The sequence below is a fragment of the Coturnix japonica genome, unplaced genomic scaffold, assembly GCF_054131305.1.
Source record: "Coturnix japonica strain WE unplaced genomic scaffold, WE-NBRP24 Scf043, whole genome shotgun sequence".
NCBI classification, from domain to species: Eukaryota; Metazoa; Chordata; class Aves; order Galliformes; family Phasianidae; genus Coturnix; species Coturnix japonica.
The window spans coordinates 3,827,581-3,850,451 of NW_028188946.1; the positions used below are offsets into that span (position 1 = coordinate 3,827,581).

A 22,871-nucleotide genomic window follows, 5' to 3' on the forward strand; every position below is an offset into this window, starting at 1 on the left:
GGTCCTTGAAGGTGATGGGAACATGGAATGGTTGGGTTGGGAGGGTCCTTAAAGGTCATAGGGGCATGGAATGGTTGGGTCGGGTCGGGTTGGGTTGGAAGGGTCCTTGAAGGTGATAGAAACATGAAATGTATGGGTTGGGTTGGGAGGGTCCTTAAGGGTCATAAAAACAGAATGGATTGGGTTGAGTTGGGTTGGGTTGAGTTGGGTTGGGTTGAGTTGAGTTGGGTTGAGTTGGGTTGAGTTGGGTTGAGTTGGATTGGGTTGAATTGGGTTGAGTTGGGTTGGGTTGGGTTGAGTTGGGTTGAGTTGGGTTGGGTTGGGTTGGGTTGAGTTGGGTTGGGTTGAGTTGGGTTGAGTTGGGTTGAGTTGGGTTGGGTTGGGTTGGGTTGGGTTGAGTTGGGTTGGGTTGAGTTGGGTTGAGTTGGGTTGGGTTGGGTTGGGTTGGGTTGAGTTGGGTTGGGATGAGTTGGGTTGAGTTGAGTTGGGTTGAGTTGGGTTGGGTTGAGTTGGGTTGGGTTGGGTTGAGTTGGGTTGGGTTGAGTTGGGTTGAGTTGGGTTGGGTTGAGTTGGGTTGGGTTGGGTTGGGTTGAGTTGGGTTGAGTTGGGTTGGGTTGAGTTGAGTTGGGTTGGGTTGGGTTGCGTTGGGTTGACTTGGGTTGAGTTGGGTTGGGTTGAGTTGGGTTGAGTTGGGTTGGGTTGAGTTGGGTTGGGTTGAGTTGGGTTGGGTTGAGTTGGGTTGGGTTGAGTTGGGTTGGGTTGAGTTGGGTTGGGTTGAGTTGGGTTGGGTTGAGTTGGGTTGGGTTGGGTTGGGTTGAGTTGGGTTGGGTTGGATTGGGTTGAGTTGGGTTGAGTTGGGTTGGGTTGGGTTGGGTTGGGTTGAGTTGGGTTGAGTTGGGTTGGGTTGAGTTGGGTTGGGTTGGGTTGAGTTGGGTTGGGTTGGGTTGAGTTGGGTTGAGTTGGGTTGGGTTGAGTTGGGTTGGGTTAGGTTGGGAGGGTCTTTAAAGATCACAGAGACATGGAATGGTTGGCTTGGCTTGGAAAGGTCCTGAAAGGTCCCAACAACATGGAATGGCAGGATAGAACCCCATGGGACCCCACAGAACCCCACAGAACCCCACGGGACCCCACAGAACCCCACAGGACCCCACAGAACCCCATGGGACCCCACAAACAAAACCCCACGGGACCCCATAGAACCCCTCAGGACCCCACAAAACCCCATGGGACCCCATAGAACCCCACAGAACTCCACGGGACCCCACAGAACCCCACAGGACCCCATAAAACCCCACAGAACCCCACAGGACCCCACAGGACCCTATGGGACCCCACAGAACCCCACGGGACCCCATAGAACCCCATGGGACCCCACAGAACCTCATGGGTCCTCATAGAACCCCATAGAACCCCATGGGACCCCACAGGACCCCATGCAACCCCACAGAACCCCATGGGACCCCACAGAACCCCATAGAACCCCACAGAACCCTATGGGACACCACGGAACCCCATAGAACCCCACAGGACCCCATAGAACCCCACAGAACCCCACAGAACCCCATAGAACCCCTTTACCTTGACGGCGAACTTGGGCCCCCCCCTGGCGGGCAGCGCGTTTCTCTTCTTCTTGTTCTGCTCGATGGCGACGGGGGCGTCGGGGAAAAGCTTCTCGAGCGCCGCCAGCGCCGCGTACGCTTTGGCCACTTTCTTATTGGAGCCGGCGCCCTGGAACTTCTGCCCGTCAACCTCCACCTGCACAACGGGGGGCAGGGGGAATAAATGGGGACCCATAGAATCTATGGGGGGCAAGGAGAATAAGTGGGGACACATAGAATCCATGGGGAGCAATGGGAATAAATGGGGACCCATAGAATCCATGGGGGTCAATGGGAATCAAATAGAATCTATGGGGCTCATTGGGAACCAGAGACCCCATGGGGGGGTCAATGGGAATAAGTGGGGACCCTTAGAATCTATGGGGGTCACTGGGAATAAGTGGGGACCCATAGAATCCATGGGGGGCAATGGGAATCAAATGGGGACACATAGAATCTATGGGGGTCAGTGGGAATCAAATGGGGACCCATAGAATCCATGGAGGTCAATGGGAATCAAATGGGGACCCATAGAATCTATGGGGGGCAATGGGAATAAATGGGGACCCATAGAATCCATGGGGGGCAATGGGAATCAAATGGGGACCCATAGAATCTATGGGGGTCAGTGGAAACCAAATAAGGACCCCATAGAATCCATGGGGGTGGTGGGCTTCTCCCCCCCATAGTTGTGGGTATCTGGGTTAAGGGGCTTCTCCCCCCCATAGCCGTGGGTCTGTGGGTATTTGGGGTGGGGGGCTTCTCCCCCCCCTTGCTGTGGGGCTGTGGGTATTTGGGTTAAGGGGTTTCTCCCCCCATATCTATGGGGCTGAGGGGGGATGGAGCCCCCACCTCCATGACGAATCTCTTGTCGTGGCTGCCCCCCGTCTCAGAGATCAGCTCGTATTTGAGCCCCCGTCGCTTCTCGTTCAGCTCCATCACCGGGTTCTTGCCGTGCTTGGTCAGGATTGGTCCCTGCTGCTTCACGTTCTGCCCCACATCGACCCATCCAAGGCATCAGGACCCACAAACTCACCCCCCTGGACCCCCAAACTGCCCCCCTGGACCCCCTACAGACCCTATAGACCCCCATTATCCCATCAGATCCCAATGGCAGCCCACGGGATCCCAACACTGACCCATTAATCCCCCATGGCCCTCTGGATCCCAACAGTGCCCCATCAGATCCCAACAACCCCCTTCTGGATCCCAACACCACCCCATGGGACCCCAACACCCCACTGAACCCCAACACCTCCCTTCCAGACCCCCACAGCCCCAAAAGGCCCCAATGCCGCTCCTCCAGACCCCAACACCGCCCCATTTGACCCTATCACCGCCCCACCGGACCCCCAGAACCCAACCAGACCCCCAGAACCCAACCGGACCCCCCAGAACTCAACCAGACCCCCATGGCCCACCAGACCCCAACAACTCCCTTCTGGATCCCAACACTGCCTTATTTGACCCCAGTAACGCCCCACTGGACCCCCAGAACCCAACCGGACCCTTAGAACCCAAACAGTCCCCCCAGAACCCAACCAGCCCCCCTAGAACCCAACCAAACCCCCCAGAACCCAACCAGACCCCCCAGAACCCAACCGGACCCCCAGAACCCAACCAGACCCCCAGAAACCAACCAGACCCTCCAGAACCCAACCGGACCCCCAGAACCCAACCAGACCCCCAGAAACCAACCAGACCCCGAGAACACAACTGGATCCCCAGAACCGAACCGGACCCCCCAGAACCCAACTGGACCCCCAGAACCCAACCGGACCCCCAGAACCCAACCGGACCCCCTAGAACTCAACCAGACCCCCTAGAACTCAACCAAACCCCCCAGAACCCAACGGACCCCCCCGTCCCGCTGCCCCCCCACCTCTGAGGTCTGATCCGAAGGGGGGGACGCGGCGCTGGGTGCAGACACAGTTTCCACCACGGGAGGGGGAGGAACCAGAACCGGCTTCTGCTCCGTCTCCTCGGCCGACTCGTCGCCTTTGTTGGACTCTTTGCCCTCGGTTCCGGTGGGCAGCCCCATGTCCTGCAGCACCTGGACAAGGGGGGGCATGGACCGGCATTGGGAACCCATGGGGCACCCATTGGGAGCCCATAGGGCACCCCAGTGAGGAACCATTGAGGAGACATTGGGAACCCATTGAGGAACTATTGGGAATCCATTGGGAACCCATTGAGGAACCATTGTGAACACATTGGGAACCCATGGGGCACCCCATTGAGGACCATTGGGAACCCATTGGGAACCCATTGAGCATCCATTGAGGAACCACTGGCCATAAGCACACCCTACTGGCTCACGCTCAGCCCTTCATCCCTCCATCCATCCATCCCTCCTTTCAACTTCATCCCTCCATCCCCCCCTTTGTCCCTCCATCCCTTCATCCCTCCTTCCCTCCCTCCTTCCATCCCTCCCCTCACCTTCATGCCCTCCCTCCATCCCTCCCTCCCTCCATCCTTCCATCCCTCCATCCCTCCTTTCCTTCCTCCCTCCTTTCCATCCCTCCCTCCATCCCTCCCCTCACCTTCACACCCTCCATCCCTCCCTCCAACCCTCCTTTCCATCCCTCCCCTCACCTTCATGCCCTCCCTCCATCCTTATCCCCCTCCTTTCCTCCCTCCCTCCATCCTTCCCTCCTTTCCTCCCTCCCCTCATCTTCACACCCTCCCTCCCCTCCCTCCATTCCCCCTTTCCATCCCTTTATCCCTTCATCCCCCCATCACCTTCACACCCTCCCCCCTCCATCCCTTTCCTCCCTCCCTCCATCCCTCCCCTCACCTCCATGCCCTCCCTCCATCCTTATCCCCCTCCTTTCCTCCCTCCCTCCATCCATCCCTCCATCCCTCCCTCCCCTCACCTTCACACCCTCCATCTCTCCATCCCTCCCTCCTTCCCTCCCTCCATCCTTTCCCTCACCTCCATGCCCTCCCTCCCTCCTTAACTCCCTTTCTTCCCTCCCCTCCCCTTCACACCCTCCCTCCCTTTATCCCTCCATCCCTCCCTCCCTCCATCCCTTCATCCCTCCTTTCCATCCCTCCCTCCCTCCCTCCCTCCCTCTATCCTTCCTTTCCATCCCTCTATCCATCTCTCCCTCCATCCCTCTTTCCATCCCTCCCTCCTTTCCTCCCTCCCCTTCACACCCTCCATCCCTCCCTCCCTCCTTTCCATCTCTCCCCTCACCTCCATCCCTCCCTCCATCCTTATCCCCCTCCTTTCCTCCCTCCCTCCCTCCCTTCCTCCCTCCCTCCCTCCTTCCCTCCCTCTTCTCCTCCCTCCCTCCTCCCCCCTCCCCGCTCTGACCTTCACAGCCACGTGCAGCTTCGCCGTCTTCTTGGACGGCCCCGACGCCTCGAAGGTGCAGCCGTCGATGTCCACGGCCATAGTGAAGATGGGGGCGTGAACCGGCCCCGTCTGCGACACCAGCTTGTACTGCAGCCCCGGCTTCAGCTGGTTCAGCTTCATCAGCGCGTTCATGGCCTGGGGGGGCTCCACTTTCTCCTCTGGGAAGAAGCGGCCGCCATGTTGGGCCTTCATCCCCCTCCTCCTCCTCCTTGCCATATCCCCGTGCTGTGCCCGTCACCCACCTCTGCTCAGCTCTGTACCTTTTTTCTGCACCTTTTTCTTCTTCTTGCTGGGCGATTTCTCCTCCCCGTCCTCCTCCATCGGCCGCTTCAGGGGGGTGACGGCGTACGTGGTGCTGGGGGGGATCTGGACTGTGAACAGCAGCAACAATAGACATGAGCACCCCAGAGAACCCCCATAGCCCCCCACTGTCCCCCTTCATTCCCCCCATATCCCCCCCATTACCCCATTCATACCCCCCCGTAGCCCCCTTCATACCCCCCCATATCCCCATATCCCCATATCCCCCCCATATCCCCCTCCATACCCCCCCATATCTCCCCACTGCCCCCCTTCATACCCCCCCATATCCCTATATCCCCCCATTGTCCCCCTTCATACCCCCTCATATCCCCATATCCCCCTTAATAATCCCCCATATCCCCCTTCATACCCCCCCATACCCCCATATCCCCCTTCATACCCCCTCATATCCCCATATCCCCCCCATTGCCCCTCTTCATACCCCCCCATATCCCCGTATCCCCCCATACCCCCCCATACCCCCCCATATCCCCCTCATACCCCCCCATATCCCCCCCATACCCGTGTAATCCACTGGGTTCTCATTCTTTGGCTTCTTGGGCATCTTGGAGGGCAGCGGGTCCATCCCCAGCACTTTATGGAGGTGCCCGAACGCCGCGAGTCGCAGCGCGTGCTGCAGGGAGGGGGGGGCGGTCAGGGGGGCTGCGTGGGACCCTTCCCCTGCTCAGCCCCCCCTTAAGCCCCCCCTCAATACAAAGCCCCTTTTTGTGCCATTTTACCCACCCCAACACAAGTCGCCATTCAAACCTGCATCTCTGCCTCTAATTGAGCCCGGCTACGCCTCCCTCGGGACACCCCAAAGGGTTGAGGGGGGTCTTTAGGATTGATGGGGGTGACAGCCCATGGGGTGGGGTCCCTGGGTTGGACCCCATGGGTTGGGGTCCTCAAATTAGGGTTCTTGGGTTGGAGTCCATGGGTTGGACCCCATGGGTTGGGGTCCTCAAATTGGGGTCCATGGGCTGGACCCCATGGGTTGGGGTCCTCAAATTGGGGTCCATGGGTTGGACCCCATGGGTTGGGGTCCTCAAATTAGGGTTCTTGGGTTGGAGTCCATGGGCTGGGGTCCTCAAATTGGGGGTCTTGGGTTGGGGTTCTTGGGTTGGACCCCATGGGTTGGGGTCCTCAAATTGGGGTCCTCAAGTTGGACCCCATGGGTTGGGGTCTTCAAACTGGGGGTCTTGGGTTGGGGTTCTTGGGTTGGACCCCATGGGTTGGGGTCCTCAAATTGGGGTCCTCAAGTTGGACCCCATGGGTTGGGGTCCTCAAATTGGGGTCCTCAAGTTGGACCCCACGGGTTGGGGTCTTCAAACTGGGGGTCTTGGGTTGGAGTCCATGAGTTGGACCCCATGGGTTGGGGTCCTCAAATTGGGGTCCTCAAGTTGGACCCCATGGGTCAGGGTCCTCAAATTGGGCTCCTCAAGATAGAGCCCATGGGTTGGGGTCCTTAAGATGGAGCCCATGGGTTGGGGTCCTCAAACTGGGGTCCTTGGGTTGGACCCCATGGGTTGGGGTCCTCAAATTGGGGTACTCAAGATGGAGGCCATGGGTTGGGGTCCTTGGGTTGGACCCCATGAGTTAGAGCCCATGAGTTGGGGTCCTTGGGTTGGGCTCCTCAAGATAGAGCCCATGGGTTGGGGTCCTTAAGATGGAGCCCATGGGTTGGGGTCCTCAAACTGGGGTTCTTGGGTTGGAGCCCATGGGTTGGGGTCCTTGGGCTGGGGTCCTCAAGATGGACCCCATGAGTTCGAGCCCATGAGGTTGGGGACCTCAAGTTGGGGTTCTTGGGTTGGGGTCCTCAAATTGGGGTCCTCAAACTGGGGTTCTTGGGTTGGAGCCCATGGGTTGGGGTCCTTGGGTTGGACCCCATGAATTCGAGCCCATGGGTTGGTCCTTGGGTTGGGGTCTTCAAGATGGACCCCATGAGTTAGAGCCCATGAGGTTGGGGACATCAAGTTGGGGTTCTTGGGTTGGGGTCCTCAAATTGGGGTCCTCAAATTGGGGTCCTCAAACTGGGGTCCTCAAACTGGGGTTCTTGGGTTGGAGCCCATGGGTTGGTGTCCTTGGGTTGGACCCCATGAGTTGGAGCCCATGTGTTGGGGTCCTCAAGTTGGAGCCCATGGGGGTTTGTTCTTATTTGGGGGGGGGTCCGGCCGTGGAAGTGCTGTTAAACCAATGACACCGACCTCAACGGGGTCCACCATTAAAGCAACATGGCGGGTGGGAGCCGGGCAAAGTGAGCAAGTGTTTGGTCCCATCATCTGGAGGCACAACTATACCTGAGCACTCTGTGTGATATCTTCCCTTTGTTGTCTGTCTAGATGCCCAATAGCATCAGTGGCTTCTTTTTCACAAGGATCATAAATACCAGAACCATCTGAAGGCAGGAAACAAGGAAGATATGCAGAGAATTATCCTGGTGCTTCCAGAGACTCTAAACTAAGATTTCCCTCGTCAGCCAACAAAACTCTCCCGGGATCCACCTAATGACCCTCGACATGGAGCACAAATGGGGCTGGGGGCGCTCCGGACCACAGGGACCCCCACCATGGGGTAAAGGTGGCTCCGAGGAATGGAGACCCCCCCCCCCCTAACCTGGCATGACGATCCCGGACGCGAGACATTCCAGCACCCGGCGCAGCGCCTCCCCGGCACCCATGGGTCTGTTGGCCGTGCCAATGGACTTCTCACACAGCAGCTCCAGGGGCTGGAAGACACGGAGGGAGGGGTGAGAAATAAGGGGAGGGGGGAGATGGGGAGGATGGGGGGCTGCGGGTTCTTGTCTATTGGGGGGCACAGAGATGTCCTATGGAACCTAAAAGTCGAAACCCGAAAGGTTTGGGTTGGGGGGAATCCCAGGACCTGACACAGGGGGGTGTTATAAGGGACCTTCAAGGCTGTAGGATCATGGAATGGGGTTGGGTTGGGTTGGAAGGGTCCTTCAAGGCTGTAGGATCATGGAATGGGGCTGGGTTGGGTTGGAAGGGTCCTTCAAGGCTGTAGGATCATGGAATGGGGTTTGGGTTGGGTTGGAAGGGTCCTTCAAGGCTGTAGGATCATGGAATGGGGTTGGGTTGGGTTGGAAGGGTCCTTCAAGGCTGTAGGATCATGGAATGGGGTTTGGGTTGGGTTGGAAGGGTCCTTCAAGGCTGTAGGATCATGGAATGGGGTTTGGGTTGGGTTGGAAGGGGCCTTCAAGGCTGTAGGATCATGGAATGGGGTTTGGGTTGGGTTGGAAGGGGCCTTCAAGGCTGTAGGACCTTAGAATGGGGTTTGGGTTGGGTTGGAAGGGGCCTTCAAGGCTGTAGGATCATGGAATGGGGTTGGGTTGGGTTGGAAGGGACCTTCAAGGCTGTAGGATCATGGAATGGGGTTTGGATTTGGGTTGGAAGGGGCCTTCAAGGCTGTAGGATCATGGAATGGGGTTTGGGTTGGGCTGGAAGGGGCCTTCAAGGCTGCAGAACCACAGAACGGATTCAGTTTGGGCTGGAAGGATCCTTTGAGGCTTTGGAGCCATGAAATGGATTTGGGTTGGAAAGGTCCTTCAAGGTTGCAGAACCATGGAATGAGCTTAGTTTAGGTTGGAAGGGTCCTTAAAGCCTACAGAACCTTGGAATGAGTTTGAGTTCAGACTGGAAAGGTCCTTCAAAGCTTCAGAACCATGGAATGGGTTCGGGTTGGAAGAGATCTTAAGGGTTGTAGAACCTTGGGATGGGTTGGGTTGAGTTTGGAAGGGTCCTTCCAGGTTGTTGAGACGTGGAATGGGTTTGGGCTGGAAGGGTCCTTCAAGGTTGTAGAACCTTGGGATGGGTTGGGTTGAGTTTGGAAGGGTCCTTGAAGATCCCAGAACCTTGGAATGCTTCATGTTTGGGTTGGAAGGGTCCTACAGGGCTACAGAACCCTGGAATGGATTGGGTTTGGGTTGGAAGGGACCTTAAAGGTCACAGAACCATGGATTGGGTTAGGATTAGTTTGGAAAGGTCCTTAAAGATTGTAGAACCCTGGAATGCATTGGGTTGGGGCTAAAGGGGTCCTTCAAGGACCTCAGAATGCGCTGCGTTCCCATTAGACAGGTCCTGAAAGGCTGTAGAACTTTGGAACGCATTCAGTTTGGGTTACAAGAGTCCTTTAGGGTTATAGAACCATGAAATGGGATTAGGTTGGAAGGGTCCTTCAAGGGTGAAGAACCTTGGAATGGATTGGAAAGGTCCTTCAAGGTAGAACCTTGGAATGGATTGGAAGGGTCCTTCAAGGTAGAACCTTGGAATGGATTGGAAGGGTCCATAAAGGCTGCAGAACCTTGGAATGGGGTTGGAAAGGTCCTTCAAGGTAGAACCTTGGAATGGGTTGGAAGGGTCCTTCAAGGTAATAGAACCTTGGAATGGGTTGGAAGGGTCCTTCAAGGCTGAAGAACCTTGGAATGAGTTTGAATTCGGGTTGGAAGGGTCCTTCAAGGTGGTGGAACCTTGGAATTCATCTGGTTTGGGTTGGAACGGCCCCTAAAGGCCACGGAACCATGGAACAACAGAGGAGGTCGGGTTGGAAGGTACTTACAGGCTGCAGAACCACGGCAGGGGAAGTGGGGCTGGGTTGAGTTGAGCGGCTCTCAAAGACCAGAGAACCACAGAAAGGTTTTGGGGTTGGGCTGGAAGGGTCCTCAAAGGTCACAGGACCATGAGATGGGCTGAGATTGTGTTGGGAGGGTCCTGAAAGCTCACAGGACCATGGGATCTCAGCATCATTGGGTTGAATGGAACCCCAAGTAGCTCAGGGCCCATCCACGGCCGTGGGCACCTCCAGGAATGGGGCACCCACAGCTCCGGGCCGCGCTGGGTGATGGATTCACCCCACATCCACCCCACAGCGTCCCCTCACGGAGCTCCCTGAGCCCCACTGGAGGGAGCAGTGGGAGGCCACCCCAACCTGCCCCAATGGGACCCCAGTGAGCAATAGGGCATCAATAAGGCATCAATAAGGTATCAATAAGGCACCAATAAGGCATCAATAGGGCATCAACAAGGCAGCCATAGGGCATCAAAAGGGCAGCTGTAGGGCATCAAAAGGGCATCACTAAGGCATCAATATGGGATCACTAAGGCATCAATAAGGCATCAATAAGATATCAATAAGGCACCAATAAGGCATCAATAAGGCATCAATAGGGCATCGCTAAGGCAGCAATAAGGCACCAATATGGGATCACTAAGGCATCAATAGGACATCAATAAGGGATCGCTAAGGCATCAATAGGGCATCAATACAGCATCAATAAGGGAGCAATAAGGGAGCAATATGGGATCAATAGGGCATCAATTCAGCATCAATAAGGGAGCAATAAGGGAGCAATATGGGATCAATAGGGCATCAATAGGGCATCAATATGGGATCAATAAGGCATCAATAGGGCATCAATAAGGGAGCAATGTGGGATCAATAAGGCATCAATAGGGCATCAATAATGCAGCATTACCCATCCTCTGAGCGGCGCCCAGGTGGGAACCCGGGTACACAGATCCCTCAAGACACGAATGACGATGACGCACGACTTGAGGCCGTTCGCCCTGGCCTGGAACGGGAAGAAGCACAGGGAGCTCAATGGGAACCCAATGGGAACCCAATGGGAACCCAATGGGAACCCAATGGGAATCCAATGGGAATCCAATGGGAACTCAGTGTGAACCCAATGGGAACTCAATGGGAGCTCAATGGGAACCCAATGGGAACCCAATGGGAAACCAATGGGAACTCAATGGGAACCCAATGGAAACCAATGGGAAACCAATGGGAACCCAATGGGAACCCAATGGGAAACCAATGGGAACTCAATGGGAACTCAATGGGAACCCAATGGGAACCCAATGGGAACTCAATGGGAAGCCAATGGGAACCCAATGGGAAACCAATGGGAAACCAATGGGAACCCAATGGGAAACCAATGGGAACCCAATGGGAACTCAATGGGAACTCAATGGGAACTCAATGGGAACCCAATGGGAACCCCATGGGAACTCAATGGGAACTCAATGGGAACTCAATGGGAAACCAATGGGAATCCAATGGGAACTCAATGGGAACCCAATGGGAACCCAATGGAAACTCAATGGGAAACCAATGGGAACCCAATGGGAAACCAATGGGAAACCAATGGGAAACCAATGGGAACCCAATGGGGACCCAATGGGAACCCAATGGGAACTCAATGGGAACCCAATGGGAACTCAATGGGAACCCAATGGGAACTCAGTGTGAACCCAATGGGAACCCCATGGGAACTCAATGGGAACTCAATGGGAACTCAATGGGAACTCAATGGGAATCCAATGGGAAACCAATGGGAACCCAATGGGAACTCAATGGGAACCCAATGGGAACTCAATGGGAACCCAATGGGAAACCAATGGGAACTCAATGGGAACTCAATGGGAGCTCAATGGGAGCCCAATGGGAACCCAATGGGAACCCAATGGGAAACCAATGGGAACTGAATGGGAAACCAATGGGAACTCAATGGGAACCCAATGGGAACTCAATGGGAACTCAATGGGAACCCAATGGAAACCAATGGGAACTCAATGGGAACCCAATGGGAACTCAACAGGAACCCAACGGGAACCAATGGGAACCCAATGGGAACTCAACGGGAATCCAATGGGAACCCAATGGGCCATGGGGGAGCACAACTGCAATGCAATGCAATGCAATGGAGCACACAGCTCGCAGCACCGCAGCATTACGGGGTTTCCTTTGCGACCTCCAGCTCATTAACGAGGACCTCGTTAGCGGTCGGTCCGGCACAACCGCCGGCATTAAGAGCCAACCAAGAGCCCCCGTTAAGGTTTAAAGGTTTTTTTAACACGTTTTGCTATTAAAAAAGACAAAAAAAGAACAAAATGCAAACCTGGAACCACTTGGCGTGCCGCAGTGACGCCAAGGCAGCAAGGCATTTCTGCCTGTCCAGAACGTCCGCGGAGTCGGTGACTGAGAGCGTCTCTGGTCGTGGATGGAATAAGAAGACAAGGCACAGTTTGACCAAGGGGGGGCTCTGTCAGTGGTTGGGGGGGGGACGGGCAGCCCCCTGCGGGGGGGTGGGCTCTGGATCCCAGGGGGGCGGTGGGAGCTCGGATTTGATGTGAGCAGCAATGAGGGTTGGGGGGCTCATGGAGGAGCCATAGGGGTCAATGGGCTCCTGGAGGAGCCATAGGGGTCAATGGGCTCCTGGAGGAGCCATGGAGGGGTTGGGGGGCTCATGGAGGAGCCATAGGGGGTCAATGGGCTCATGGAGAAGCCATAGGGGTCAATGGGCTCATGGAGGAGCCATTTGGGGGGGTCTGGGGGCTCATTGAGGAGCCATGGTGGGTCTGGGGGCTCATAGAGGAGCCATGGGGGGTCAATGGGCTCATAGAGGAGCCATGGGGGGTCAATGGGCTCCTGGAGGAGCCATTTGGGGAGCAGGGGGGGTCAGCAGCCCCTGCTTGGTAACAGTGGGGCTGGGGAATGGAGCTCCACCGGGATCCTTGAAGCCCTTGTCCCGGGGGGGGCTGCCCGGCCCAGCAGTGACAGACAGATGGTCCTGTTGGTCAAAGGTCCAACGTCCCCATAACGGATAAAGCCGAGACCTGCGGGACGGCACGAGTCCAACGGCACAACCCAGAGCACCGACTGCGCGGCACCGGACGGCTGCAGCAAAAGGGAGCAATGGGGGGGGGGGAATGGGATGGGGAAGGGCTGGGGCTCAATTGGAGGGTCCTACGTGAGGATAAAGGTGTAGGGCCAGCATGGAGCACCTTGGTTCTAGATAAGGCTAAAGGTGATGGGATGGAGATCAACAGTAGAGTTCTACATGAGGATAAAGGTGCTGGGCCAGCATGGAGCACCTCGGTTCTAGATGATGCTAAAGGTGCTGGGCTGGAGCTCAACAGCACGGTTCTAGATAAGGCTAAAGGTGCACGGCCAGCATGGAGCACCTCGGTTCTAGATAAGGCTAAAGGTGCTGGGCCAGCATGGAGCACCTCAGTTCTAGATAAGGCTAAAGGTGCTGAACCAACATGGAGCAGCTGGGTTCTAGATAAGGCTAAAGGTGCTGGGCCAGCATGGAGCAGCCAGGTTCTAGATAAGGCTGAAGGTGCTGGGCTGGAGCTGAACAGTACGGTTCTAGATAAAGCTAAAGGTGCACGGCCAGCATGGGGCACCTCGGTTCTAGAGGAGGCTAAAGGTGCTGAACCAACATGGAGCAGCTGGGTTCTACATAAGGCTTAAGGTGTTGAGCCAGCATGGAGCAGCCGGGTTCTAGATAAAGCTCAAGGTGTTGAGCCAGCATGGAGCACTGCAGTTCTAGATGAAGCTAAAGGTGCTGGGCTGAGCACCAGGGTTCCAGATGAGGCTCCAGATGAAGGGCTGAACACCAGGGTTCTAGGTAAGGCCAAAGGTGCATAAGGCCAATGGGGCGGATTGGCAGCTGGAACTCTGTGCCACTCAATGGGGCAGTTAATGGGGTAATGGGGCAGTTAATGGGGCAGTTAATGGGGCAATGCTCCCTTTTGCTGCAGCACCCATAGTGGAGCCGCCCCATTGCAGGGCAGGCAAATCCCTTTGAGCGCCCTGGGGGGTGAATCCCCCACCATGTGTGGGGTGGGGGGTGGGATGTGGGGCTGGGGGGGGGGTCACAGCATCGTGTGAGCAAAACCAATGGCCAAAATGAACGGCAACGAAACCAGAAAGCAAAAGGTGACCAAGAAGGCGCCGCTCAGCTTCACAGCTCCCAGAACCGGACCAGAACCAGCCCGGAACCGATCCGGAACCGGCCCAGAATCGATCCGGAACCGGCCCAGAACTGATCCGGAACCGGCCCAGAACCGATCCGGAACCAGCCCAGAACCAATCCGGAACTGGCCCAGAACCGATCCGGAACTGGCCCAGAATTGATCCGGAACTGGCCCAGAACCGATCCCGAACCGGCCCAGAACCGATCCCGAACCAGCCCAGACCCGTCCACGTGCCATGGCGCCGTACCTCCAGCCAGCTGCTTCTCCATCTCCTCTCTCACCACCGGCGACGTCAGGTGGATGGTCAACGTCAATGGCGGCTCCTTCGTGTTCTTGATGACGATGGCGGCGTCGCCCACAGCCTGGATGATCTCGTATTTGTCCTCTGTGATGGCCTGGGTGAAACGGAGAACCAATCAGAACCAATCGGTACCAATTGGCACCAATTAGAACCAATCAGAACCAATTGGCACCAATCAGCACCAATCAGAACCAACCTGCACCAATCAGCACCACCATGCTGGGATCCGGGCACCAACCAGCACCAACCAACCAGCACCAACCAATCAACACCAACCTGCACCAATTGGCACCAACTAATCAGCACCAACTAATCAGCACCAATCAGCACCAACCAGCACCACTCAGCACCAATCACTGCCGTGCATGGCCAGCTGCTGCATCCCCATTGGTGCACTCACCCCCAGCCGTGTCCCCATTGGTGCACTCACCCCCAGCCGCATCCCCATTGGTGCACTCACCACCTGCCCCATCCCCATTGGTGCACTCACCACCTGCCCCATCCCCATTGGTGCACTCACCGCCTGCCTCATCCCCATTGGTGCACTCACCGCCTGCCTCATCCCCATTGGTGCACTCACCCCCAGCCGCATCCCCATTGGTGAACTCACCCCCAGCCGCGTCCCCATTGGTGCACTCACCACCCACCTCATCCCCATTGGTGCACTCACCACCCGCCTCATCCCCATTGGTGCACTCACCACCCGCCTCATCCCCATTGGTGCACTCACCACCAGCCTCATCCCCATTGGTGCACTCACCGCCAGCTGCACGCCCAGGTTGTCGGCCACCCTGTGCAGCAGGTCGCAGGTCGGCTTGTCCTTGCAGAGCAGCACCAGCTCCAGGTCCAGGTCCCCCTTGAGCAGGAGCCCCTTGGCCACCAGCCCCACGCGCATCACCCCGCGCAGCGTCCGCGTCAGCTGCTCCGCCGCCTTCTGCTCCCTGCGGACATGGGGCAATGGGGGGGTTACAGGGGAACCCAAAGACCTTTAGGGGAACCCAATGCCCAAAGACCCCTTGAGGAGCTCAGTCCCCAAAGACCCCTTGGGGACCCCAAAGTCCATAGACCCCTGGGGACCCCAATGTCCAAAGACCCCTTGGGGACCCCAAAGTCCATAGACCCCTGGGGACCCCAATGTCCAAAGACCCCTTGGGGACCCCAATGTCCAAAGACCCTTTTAGGAGCTCAGTCCCCAAAGACCCCTTGGGGACCCCAACATTGAACATCTCAGAGCCCCCAAAGCTGAAGAACTCAATAAACCCCACACAGAACATCACAGGGACCCCAACCTCATATATGGACCCCAACACCAATAACTCATATAGGACCCAACACCAGTAACATACATATGTGGGACCCCAACCCCATATGGGGACCCCAACATCAATAACATACATGGGACTCAACACCACTAACACATATGGGACCCCAACACCAATAACGTATATGGGATCCTGACCCCATATGGGGACCCAACACCACTAACTCATATGGGACCCCAACCCCATACATGGACCCCAACACTACTAACATATATGGGAACCAATACCACTAACATATATGGGATCCAACACCACTAACACATATGGGATCCCAACCCCATATGGGAACCCCAACACCACTAACACATATGGGACCCCAATACCAATAACACGTATGGGACCCCAACACCAATAACGTATATGGGACCCCAACCCCATATGGGGACCCCAACACCACTAACATATATGGGACCACAACCACATATGGGACCCCAACACCACTAACACATACGGGGACCCCAACACCACTAACATATATGGGACCACAACCACATATGGGGACCCCAACACCAATAACATATATGGGATCCCAACACCAATAACATATATGGGATCCAACACCAATAACATATATGGGACCCCAACACCACTAACACATACGGGGACCCCAACACCAATAACACATATGGGACCCCAACACCAATAACACATATGGGACCCCAACCCCATATGGGGACCCCAACACCAATAACACATATGGGATCCCAACCCCACTAACACATATGGGACCCCAACATCAATAACACATATGGGACCCCAACACCACTAACATATATGGGACCACAACCACATATGGGACGCAACACCAATAACATATATGGGACCCCTAAACCAATAACATATATGGGATCCCAACACCAATAACATATATGGGACCCCAACACCAAGAACGTATATGGGACCCCAACCCAATATGGGGACCCCAACACCACTAACATATATGGGAACCAATACCACTAACACATATGGGACCCCAACACCACTAACATATATGGGACCACAACCACATATGGGGACCCCAACACCAATAACACATATGGGATCCCAACACCAATAACATATATGGGATCCAACACCAATAACGTATATGGGATCCAACACCAATAACGTATATGGGACCCCAACACCAATAACATATATGGGATCCAACACCAATAACGTATATGGGATCCAACACCAATAACATATATGGGATCCCGACCCCATATGGGGACCCCAACACCACTAATACATATGGGACCCCAACACCAATAACATATATGGGATCCCAACACCAATAACACATACGGGATCCAACACCAATAACGTATATGTGATCCCAACCCCATATGGGGAACCCAACACCTATAACATATGTGGGATCCAACACCACTAATACATATGGGACCCCAACACCAAGAACATATATGGGATCCCAACCCCATATGGGACCCAACACCAATAACATATGTGGGTTCCAACACCAATAACTCATATGGGACCCCAACAACACTAACACATATGGGACCCCAACCCCATACATGGACCCCAACACCACTAACATATATGGGACCCCAACCCCATACATGGACCCCAACACTACTAACATATATGGGAACCAATACCACTAACATATATGGGATCCAACACCAATAACATATATGGGACCACAACACCAAGAACATATGTGGGACCCCAACCCCATATGGGGACCCCAACACCAATAATGTATATGGGATCCCGACCGCATACAGGGACCCCAACCCCACGTGTCCCCCAGCCCCACATGTGTCCCCCAGCCCCATATGTGCCCCCAGCCCCACATGTGTCCCCCAGCCCCACACGTGTCCCCCAGCCCCACACGTGTCCCCAGCTCCACACGTGTTCCCCAACCCCACATGTGTCCCCCAGCCCCACACGTGTCCCCCAGCCCCACACGTGTCCCCCAGCCCCACACGTGTTCCCCAACCCCACATGTGTCCCCCAGCCCCACACGTGTCCCCCAGCCCCACACGTGTCCCCCAGCCCCATATATGTCCCCTAGCCCCACATGTGTCCCCCAGCCCCACACGTGTTCCCAGCCCCACATGTGTCCCCCAGCCCCACACGTGTCCCCCAGCCCCATATGGGACCCAATCCCATATATGTCCCCCAACCCCACACGTGTCCCCCAGCCCCATGTGTGTCCCCAGCCCCACGTGTCCCCCAACCCCACACGTGTCCCCCAGCCCCACACGTGCCCCCAGCCCCACACGTGTCCCCCAGCCCCACACGTGTCCCCCAGCCCCACACATGTCCCCCAGCCCCACGTGTCCCCCAGCCCCATGTGTGTCCCCAGCCCCACATGTCCCCCAGCCCCACACGTGTCCCCAGCCCCACATGTGCCCCCAGCCCCACGTCCCCCAGCCCCTTACCCCCCGTCCTTGTCGTCCTCGTTGGCCGTGTCCATGCCCTCGGGGTCTGGCTGCTCCCCTCCCACCTTCTCCTGCTGGTCGATCCAGTCGGACACGGCCTTGAGGGCGCGCTCGGTGTGTGACACCATGTTCTGCACGGCCTCCAGCTCCTCCTGCGACGGGTACACGGCGCTGTGCTTCGCCATCACGTGGCGGTCGTCGTTCACGAAGATCCGCATCAGGCGCTATAGGAAACAACGGGGACAGAGCAGTAATAGGGCAAGGTCAGTAATGGGGGATAGAGCAGTAATAGGGGATAGATCAGTAATGGGGCCCAGCTCAGCAATGGGGCCCAGCTCAGCAATGGGGCCCAGCTCAGCAATGGGGCCCAGCTCAGCAATGGGGCCCAGATCAGTAATAGGGCCCAGATCAGTAATGGGGGATAGAGCAGTAATGGGGCTCAGATCAGTAATGGGGCCCAGATCAGTAATAGGGCAAGGTCAGTAATGGGGCCCAGATCAGTAATGGGGGATAGATCAGTAATAGGGGATAGAGCAGTAATGGGGGATAGAGCAGTAATACGGGATAGATCAGTAATGGGGCCACGATCAGTAATGGGGCCAGGTCAGTAATGGGGCCAGGGCAGTAATAGGGGATAGATCAGTAATGGGGGATAGATCAGTAATGGGGCACAGCTCAGCAATGGGGCCCAGCTCAGTAATAGGGGACAGATCAGTAATGGGGCCCAGCTTTAGGTCCAGCTCAGTAATGGGGCCCAGCTCAGCAATAGGGCCCAGCACAGTAATGGGGCCCAGCTCAGTAATGGGGTCCAGCTCAGCTTTAGGGCCCAGCTCAGTAATGGGGCCCAGCTCAGTAATGGGGCCCAGCTCAGCAATGGGGCCCAGCTCAGCAATGGGGCCCAGCTCAGCAATGGGGCCCAGCTTTGTGCCCAGCTCAGCAATGGGGCCCAGCTTTGTGCCCAGCTCAGTAATGGGGCCCAGCTCAGTAATAGGGCCCGGCTTTGTGCCCAGCTCAGCCCTGTGCCCCACAGCAGCGCTCAGTGTTGTGTTAATGGGGTCGGCCGGGGCTGTAGTTGTGGGGCAGCCCCCTTACCATCGTTTGTGGGCCCACCGCCGTGCCAAGCTCCTCGTGCTGCTCACAGCGCGGCTCCCAACCTGCTGCACCCAGCGGGAGCGCGGCTCCCCCAGACCTGTAATTAAAGCAATTAATGCAATGACGGTAATGAGCAGCTCGTTAAGGACACCTAACGAGGAGCTGGGGGCTCAGTAAGTGGCTGTGGGGCTGCCCCCAGCCCCACTGATGGAGGTGGGTCACACTGTGATGGGGGGGAGGGTTGGGGTCAGATTATGGGGGGGAAGCCCCCAACCCAGACCCATCTGTGAGCACAAAGGGGGTTAATGGTTGATAGGGGGGGAATGGGGGGGGGGTGATAATGGGGGGGGTGTCGATAAGAGGGAACACTCTGTGGGGGGGGGGTGATGGGGGGGGGTCTTCAGGGGGTGATAATGGGGGGGGTTGATGATGGGGGGGTTGATGGGGGGGGCTGATGATGGAGGTGACTTTGGAGGGTCAAAGACTCCCCAGGCCCCAATGGTACCTAAAGGCCTCAAAGGCCCCACAGCCCCCAAAGGCCTCAAAGACCCCACAGCACCCAAAGGCCTTAAAGGCCCCAGAGACCCCAAAGGCCTCAAAGGCCCCAAAGGCCTCAAAGGCCCCATAGCCCCCACAGGCTCCAACAGCCCCCAAAGGCCCCAAAGCACCCGAAGGCCTCAAAGCCCCCATAGCACCCAAAGGCCCCACAGCCCCCAGAGGCCTCATAGGCCCCACAGCCCCCCACAGGCCTCAAAGACCCCAAAGGCCTCAAAGGACCCACAGCCCCTACAGGCCTCAATAGCCCCACAGCCCCCACAGGCTCCAACAGTCCCCAAAGGCCTTAAAGGCCTCAGAGCCCATAAAGACCCCAACAGCCCCCAAAGGCTTCAAAGACCCCACAGCACCCAAAGGCCTCAAAGACCCCACAGCTCCCAAAGACCCCCAAAAGCCCCATAGACCCCACAGACCCCAAAAGTCTCAAAGGCCCCATAGCCCCCAAAGGCTCCACAGCACCTAAAGGCCTCAAAGCCCCCATAGCACACAAAGGCCCCCAAAAGCCCCACAGCCCCCAAAGGCCTTAAAGGCCTCAGAGCCCCCAAAGACCCCAACAGCCCCCAAAGGCCTCACAGCCCCCAAAGGCCTCAAAGACCCCACAGCTCCCAAAGACCCCATAGCACCCAAAGGCCCAACACCTCCCAGAGGCCTCATAGGCCCTATAGGCCCCACAGCCCCCAAAGGCCCCCAAAAACCCCAAAGGCCCTGCAGCCCCATAAGGCCTTAAAGGCCTCAGAGCCCCCAAAGACCCCCACAGCACCCAAAGGCCCCCAAAAGTCCCATAGACCCCACAGACCCCAAAGGTCTCAAAGACCCCCATAGCACCCAAAGGCCTAACAGCACCCATAGACCCCACAGCACCCATAGGCCCCATAGCCCCCAAAAGCCCCATAGACCCCACAGACCCTAAAGGCCTCAAAGACCCCCATAGCACCCAAAGGCCTCACAGCACCCATAGACCCCACAGCACCCATAGGCCCCATAGCCCCCATAGCCCCCAAAAGCCCCATAGACCCCAAAGGCCTCAAAGACCCCCATAGCACCCAAAGGCCTCACAGCACCCATAGACCCCACAGCACCCATAGGCCCCATAGCCCCCAAAAGCCCCATAGACCCCACAGACCCCAAAGGCCTCAAAGACCCCCATAGCACCCAAAGGCCTCAAAGGCCCCACAGCCCCCAAAGGCCTCAAAGACCCCCATAGCACCCAAAGGCCCCACAGCCCCCAAAGGTCCCACAGTCCCACTGCAGATTTTGGGGCCAAAAGCAGCAGAATCGGTTCAAAACTTCGCGCTCAGAAAGAGGCGGAAACGTTCCCCAATGAGGGGGGTATAGGAAGGGGGGGGGGGGTTCAAAAGATGGGAATAAGGTGAAATGGGGGCAGAAATGGGGCAATGGGGGGAGGGGGGAAGCTCGGGGGGGGGGGGCTCGGTTCTGTTTTGGGGGGAAAAAGGGTTTTTTTGGTGTTCTGGCACTACGGTGTGGGATGGGGGGGGCAGAGTGAGGTCACAGGGGGACAAATAAAAGGATATAATTATAATGGGGGGGGAGGTAATTTAGGGACACAATGAGGATATGGGGGGGGCACAGTGGGATCCATGGGACCCCATAAGCAGCCCCACCCCATGGATGGGGGGGGTGAAACCACAGGAGGAGGGAAATTGGGGGGGGGGAGTGATGGGGGGGGGCTCCTGGGTGGGGGGGGTCAATGGGGGGGAGCATTGCTTGGGGGGGGATGAAGGTGGGATATTTTGGGGGGGGGGTTAATGGGGGGTGGGTTTAAGGAGGGGGGGTTTATGAGGGGCGATGATGGGGGAGGGGACCCTTAAAAGGGCAATGATGGGGGGGGCTTGAGGATTAATGATAGGGGGTGATGGGGGGGGGAAGTGATGGTGGGGGGGGGGCTATGGGGGGGTGATAATGGGGGGGGTGGGCTGTTGATGGGGGTGTTTATGATGGGGGGGCCTGATGGGGGCTAATGATGATGGGGGGGGCTGATGATGATGGGGGGGCTTATGGGGGGGGGTCTTTGGGCTCTTTAAGTGATAGAAATGGGGGGGGGGTCTCCGTTTATTGGGGGGGGGGGGCAGCGATGGCGGCGTTTGGTGTCCGCGGATGGCGCCGATAACGGAGCGGGGGGGGTCGGTTGGGGATGGGGGGGGTCGGGGGATGGGGATGGAATTGAGGGGGGGGGGATAAGGAGGGGGGGGTCGGGTGGTCTCCGTGCCCCCCCCCCCCCCCATAAAAGAGCCGTGGGGGCGGCGGCCATTTGCAGCCAGCGGAGAACAAAGCGGCGGCGGGGAAGGCGCGTGGATGGGATGGGGGGGGGGGGGTCCCTCCGTCCCTATTAGACCCCCCCCCCCTTTATTTCCCCCCCACCCCCCCCCCATCCCGTTAACCCCCCCCCTCCCCCATCTCCCATCCCGGTCCCGCTCACCGCCGCCATTTTGTGTCGGTTCACAAAGCGCCGCGAGGGGCGGGATGGGGGGGGGGCGGAGTGATGGGGGGGGGCGGGGAGATGGGGGGGCGGGGTTAATGGGGGGGCGGGATTAACGGGGGGGGGATGTTATGGGGAGGGCGGGATGATGGGGGGGGGGATGATGTTGGGGGGGGGGGGGCGGGATGTCGGTGGGGGGGTTGATGGGGGGGGGCGGGGTGATGGGGGGGATGTTGGGGGGGGGGGATGATGGGGAGGGATGTTGGGGGGGGCGGGATGATGGAGGGGGGGAGATGTTGGGGGGGGGCGGGATGTTGGGGGGGATGTTGGGGGGAAAGGGGGATATTGGGGGGATAATGGGGGGGGGGGCGGGGTTTTGGGGGGGGGGCCATGTTGAGGGGGGGGATGTTATGCGGGGGCGGGGTCATGGGGGGGGATAATGTTGGGGGGGGGATGTTGTGGGGGGGCTGATTGTTGGAGGCGGGGGGTTGATGTTGGGGGGGGTTGTTGGGGGGGGCGGGATGATGGAGGGGGGGTTGATGGGGGGGGATTTTGGGGGGGGGGGCGGGGTCATGGGGGGGGGTTGATGTTGGGGGGGATGATGGGGGGTTAATGTTGGGGGGGATGATGGGGGGTTAATGTTGGGGGGGGCGGGGTGTTATGGGGGGGGGGTGATGGGGGGTGCCATGTTATGGGGGGGGTTAATGGTGGGGGGGCCATGTTGTTGGG

The 22,871-nt window shown here is 57.4% G+C and overlaps 1 protein-coding gene across 1 annotated transcript in view; it reads right to left on the minus strand.

Annotated features, from left to right (window-relative positions):
* Positions 1-22,183, minus strand: part of ILF3 (interleukin enhancer binding factor 3) — a 29,771-nt gene extending 7,588 nt beyond the window's left edge. Inside the window, 15 exon segments of the mRNA XM_085531676.1 lie at positions 1,579-1,755; positions 2,451-2,588; positions 3,481-3,651; positions 4,918-5,117; positions 5,220-5,330; positions 5,785-5,896; positions 7,560-7,657; positions 7,876-7,987; positions 10,751-10,846; positions 12,179-12,270; positions 14,290-14,437; positions 15,104-15,284; positions 18,059-18,282; positions 19,151-19,247; positions 22,143-22,183. Coding sequence (XP_085387802.1) covers positions 1,579-1,755; positions 2,451-2,588; positions 3,481-3,651; positions 4,918-5,117; positions 5,220-5,330; positions 5,785-5,896; positions 7,560-7,657; positions 7,876-7,987; positions 10,751-10,846; positions 12,179-12,270; positions 14,290-14,437; positions 15,104-15,284; positions 18,059-18,282; positions 19,151-19,153 — 1,863 coding nt within the window. The 5' untranslated portion in view covers positions 19,154-19,247; positions 22,143-22,183.
* Positions 22,184-22,871: the final 688 nt, after the last annotated feature.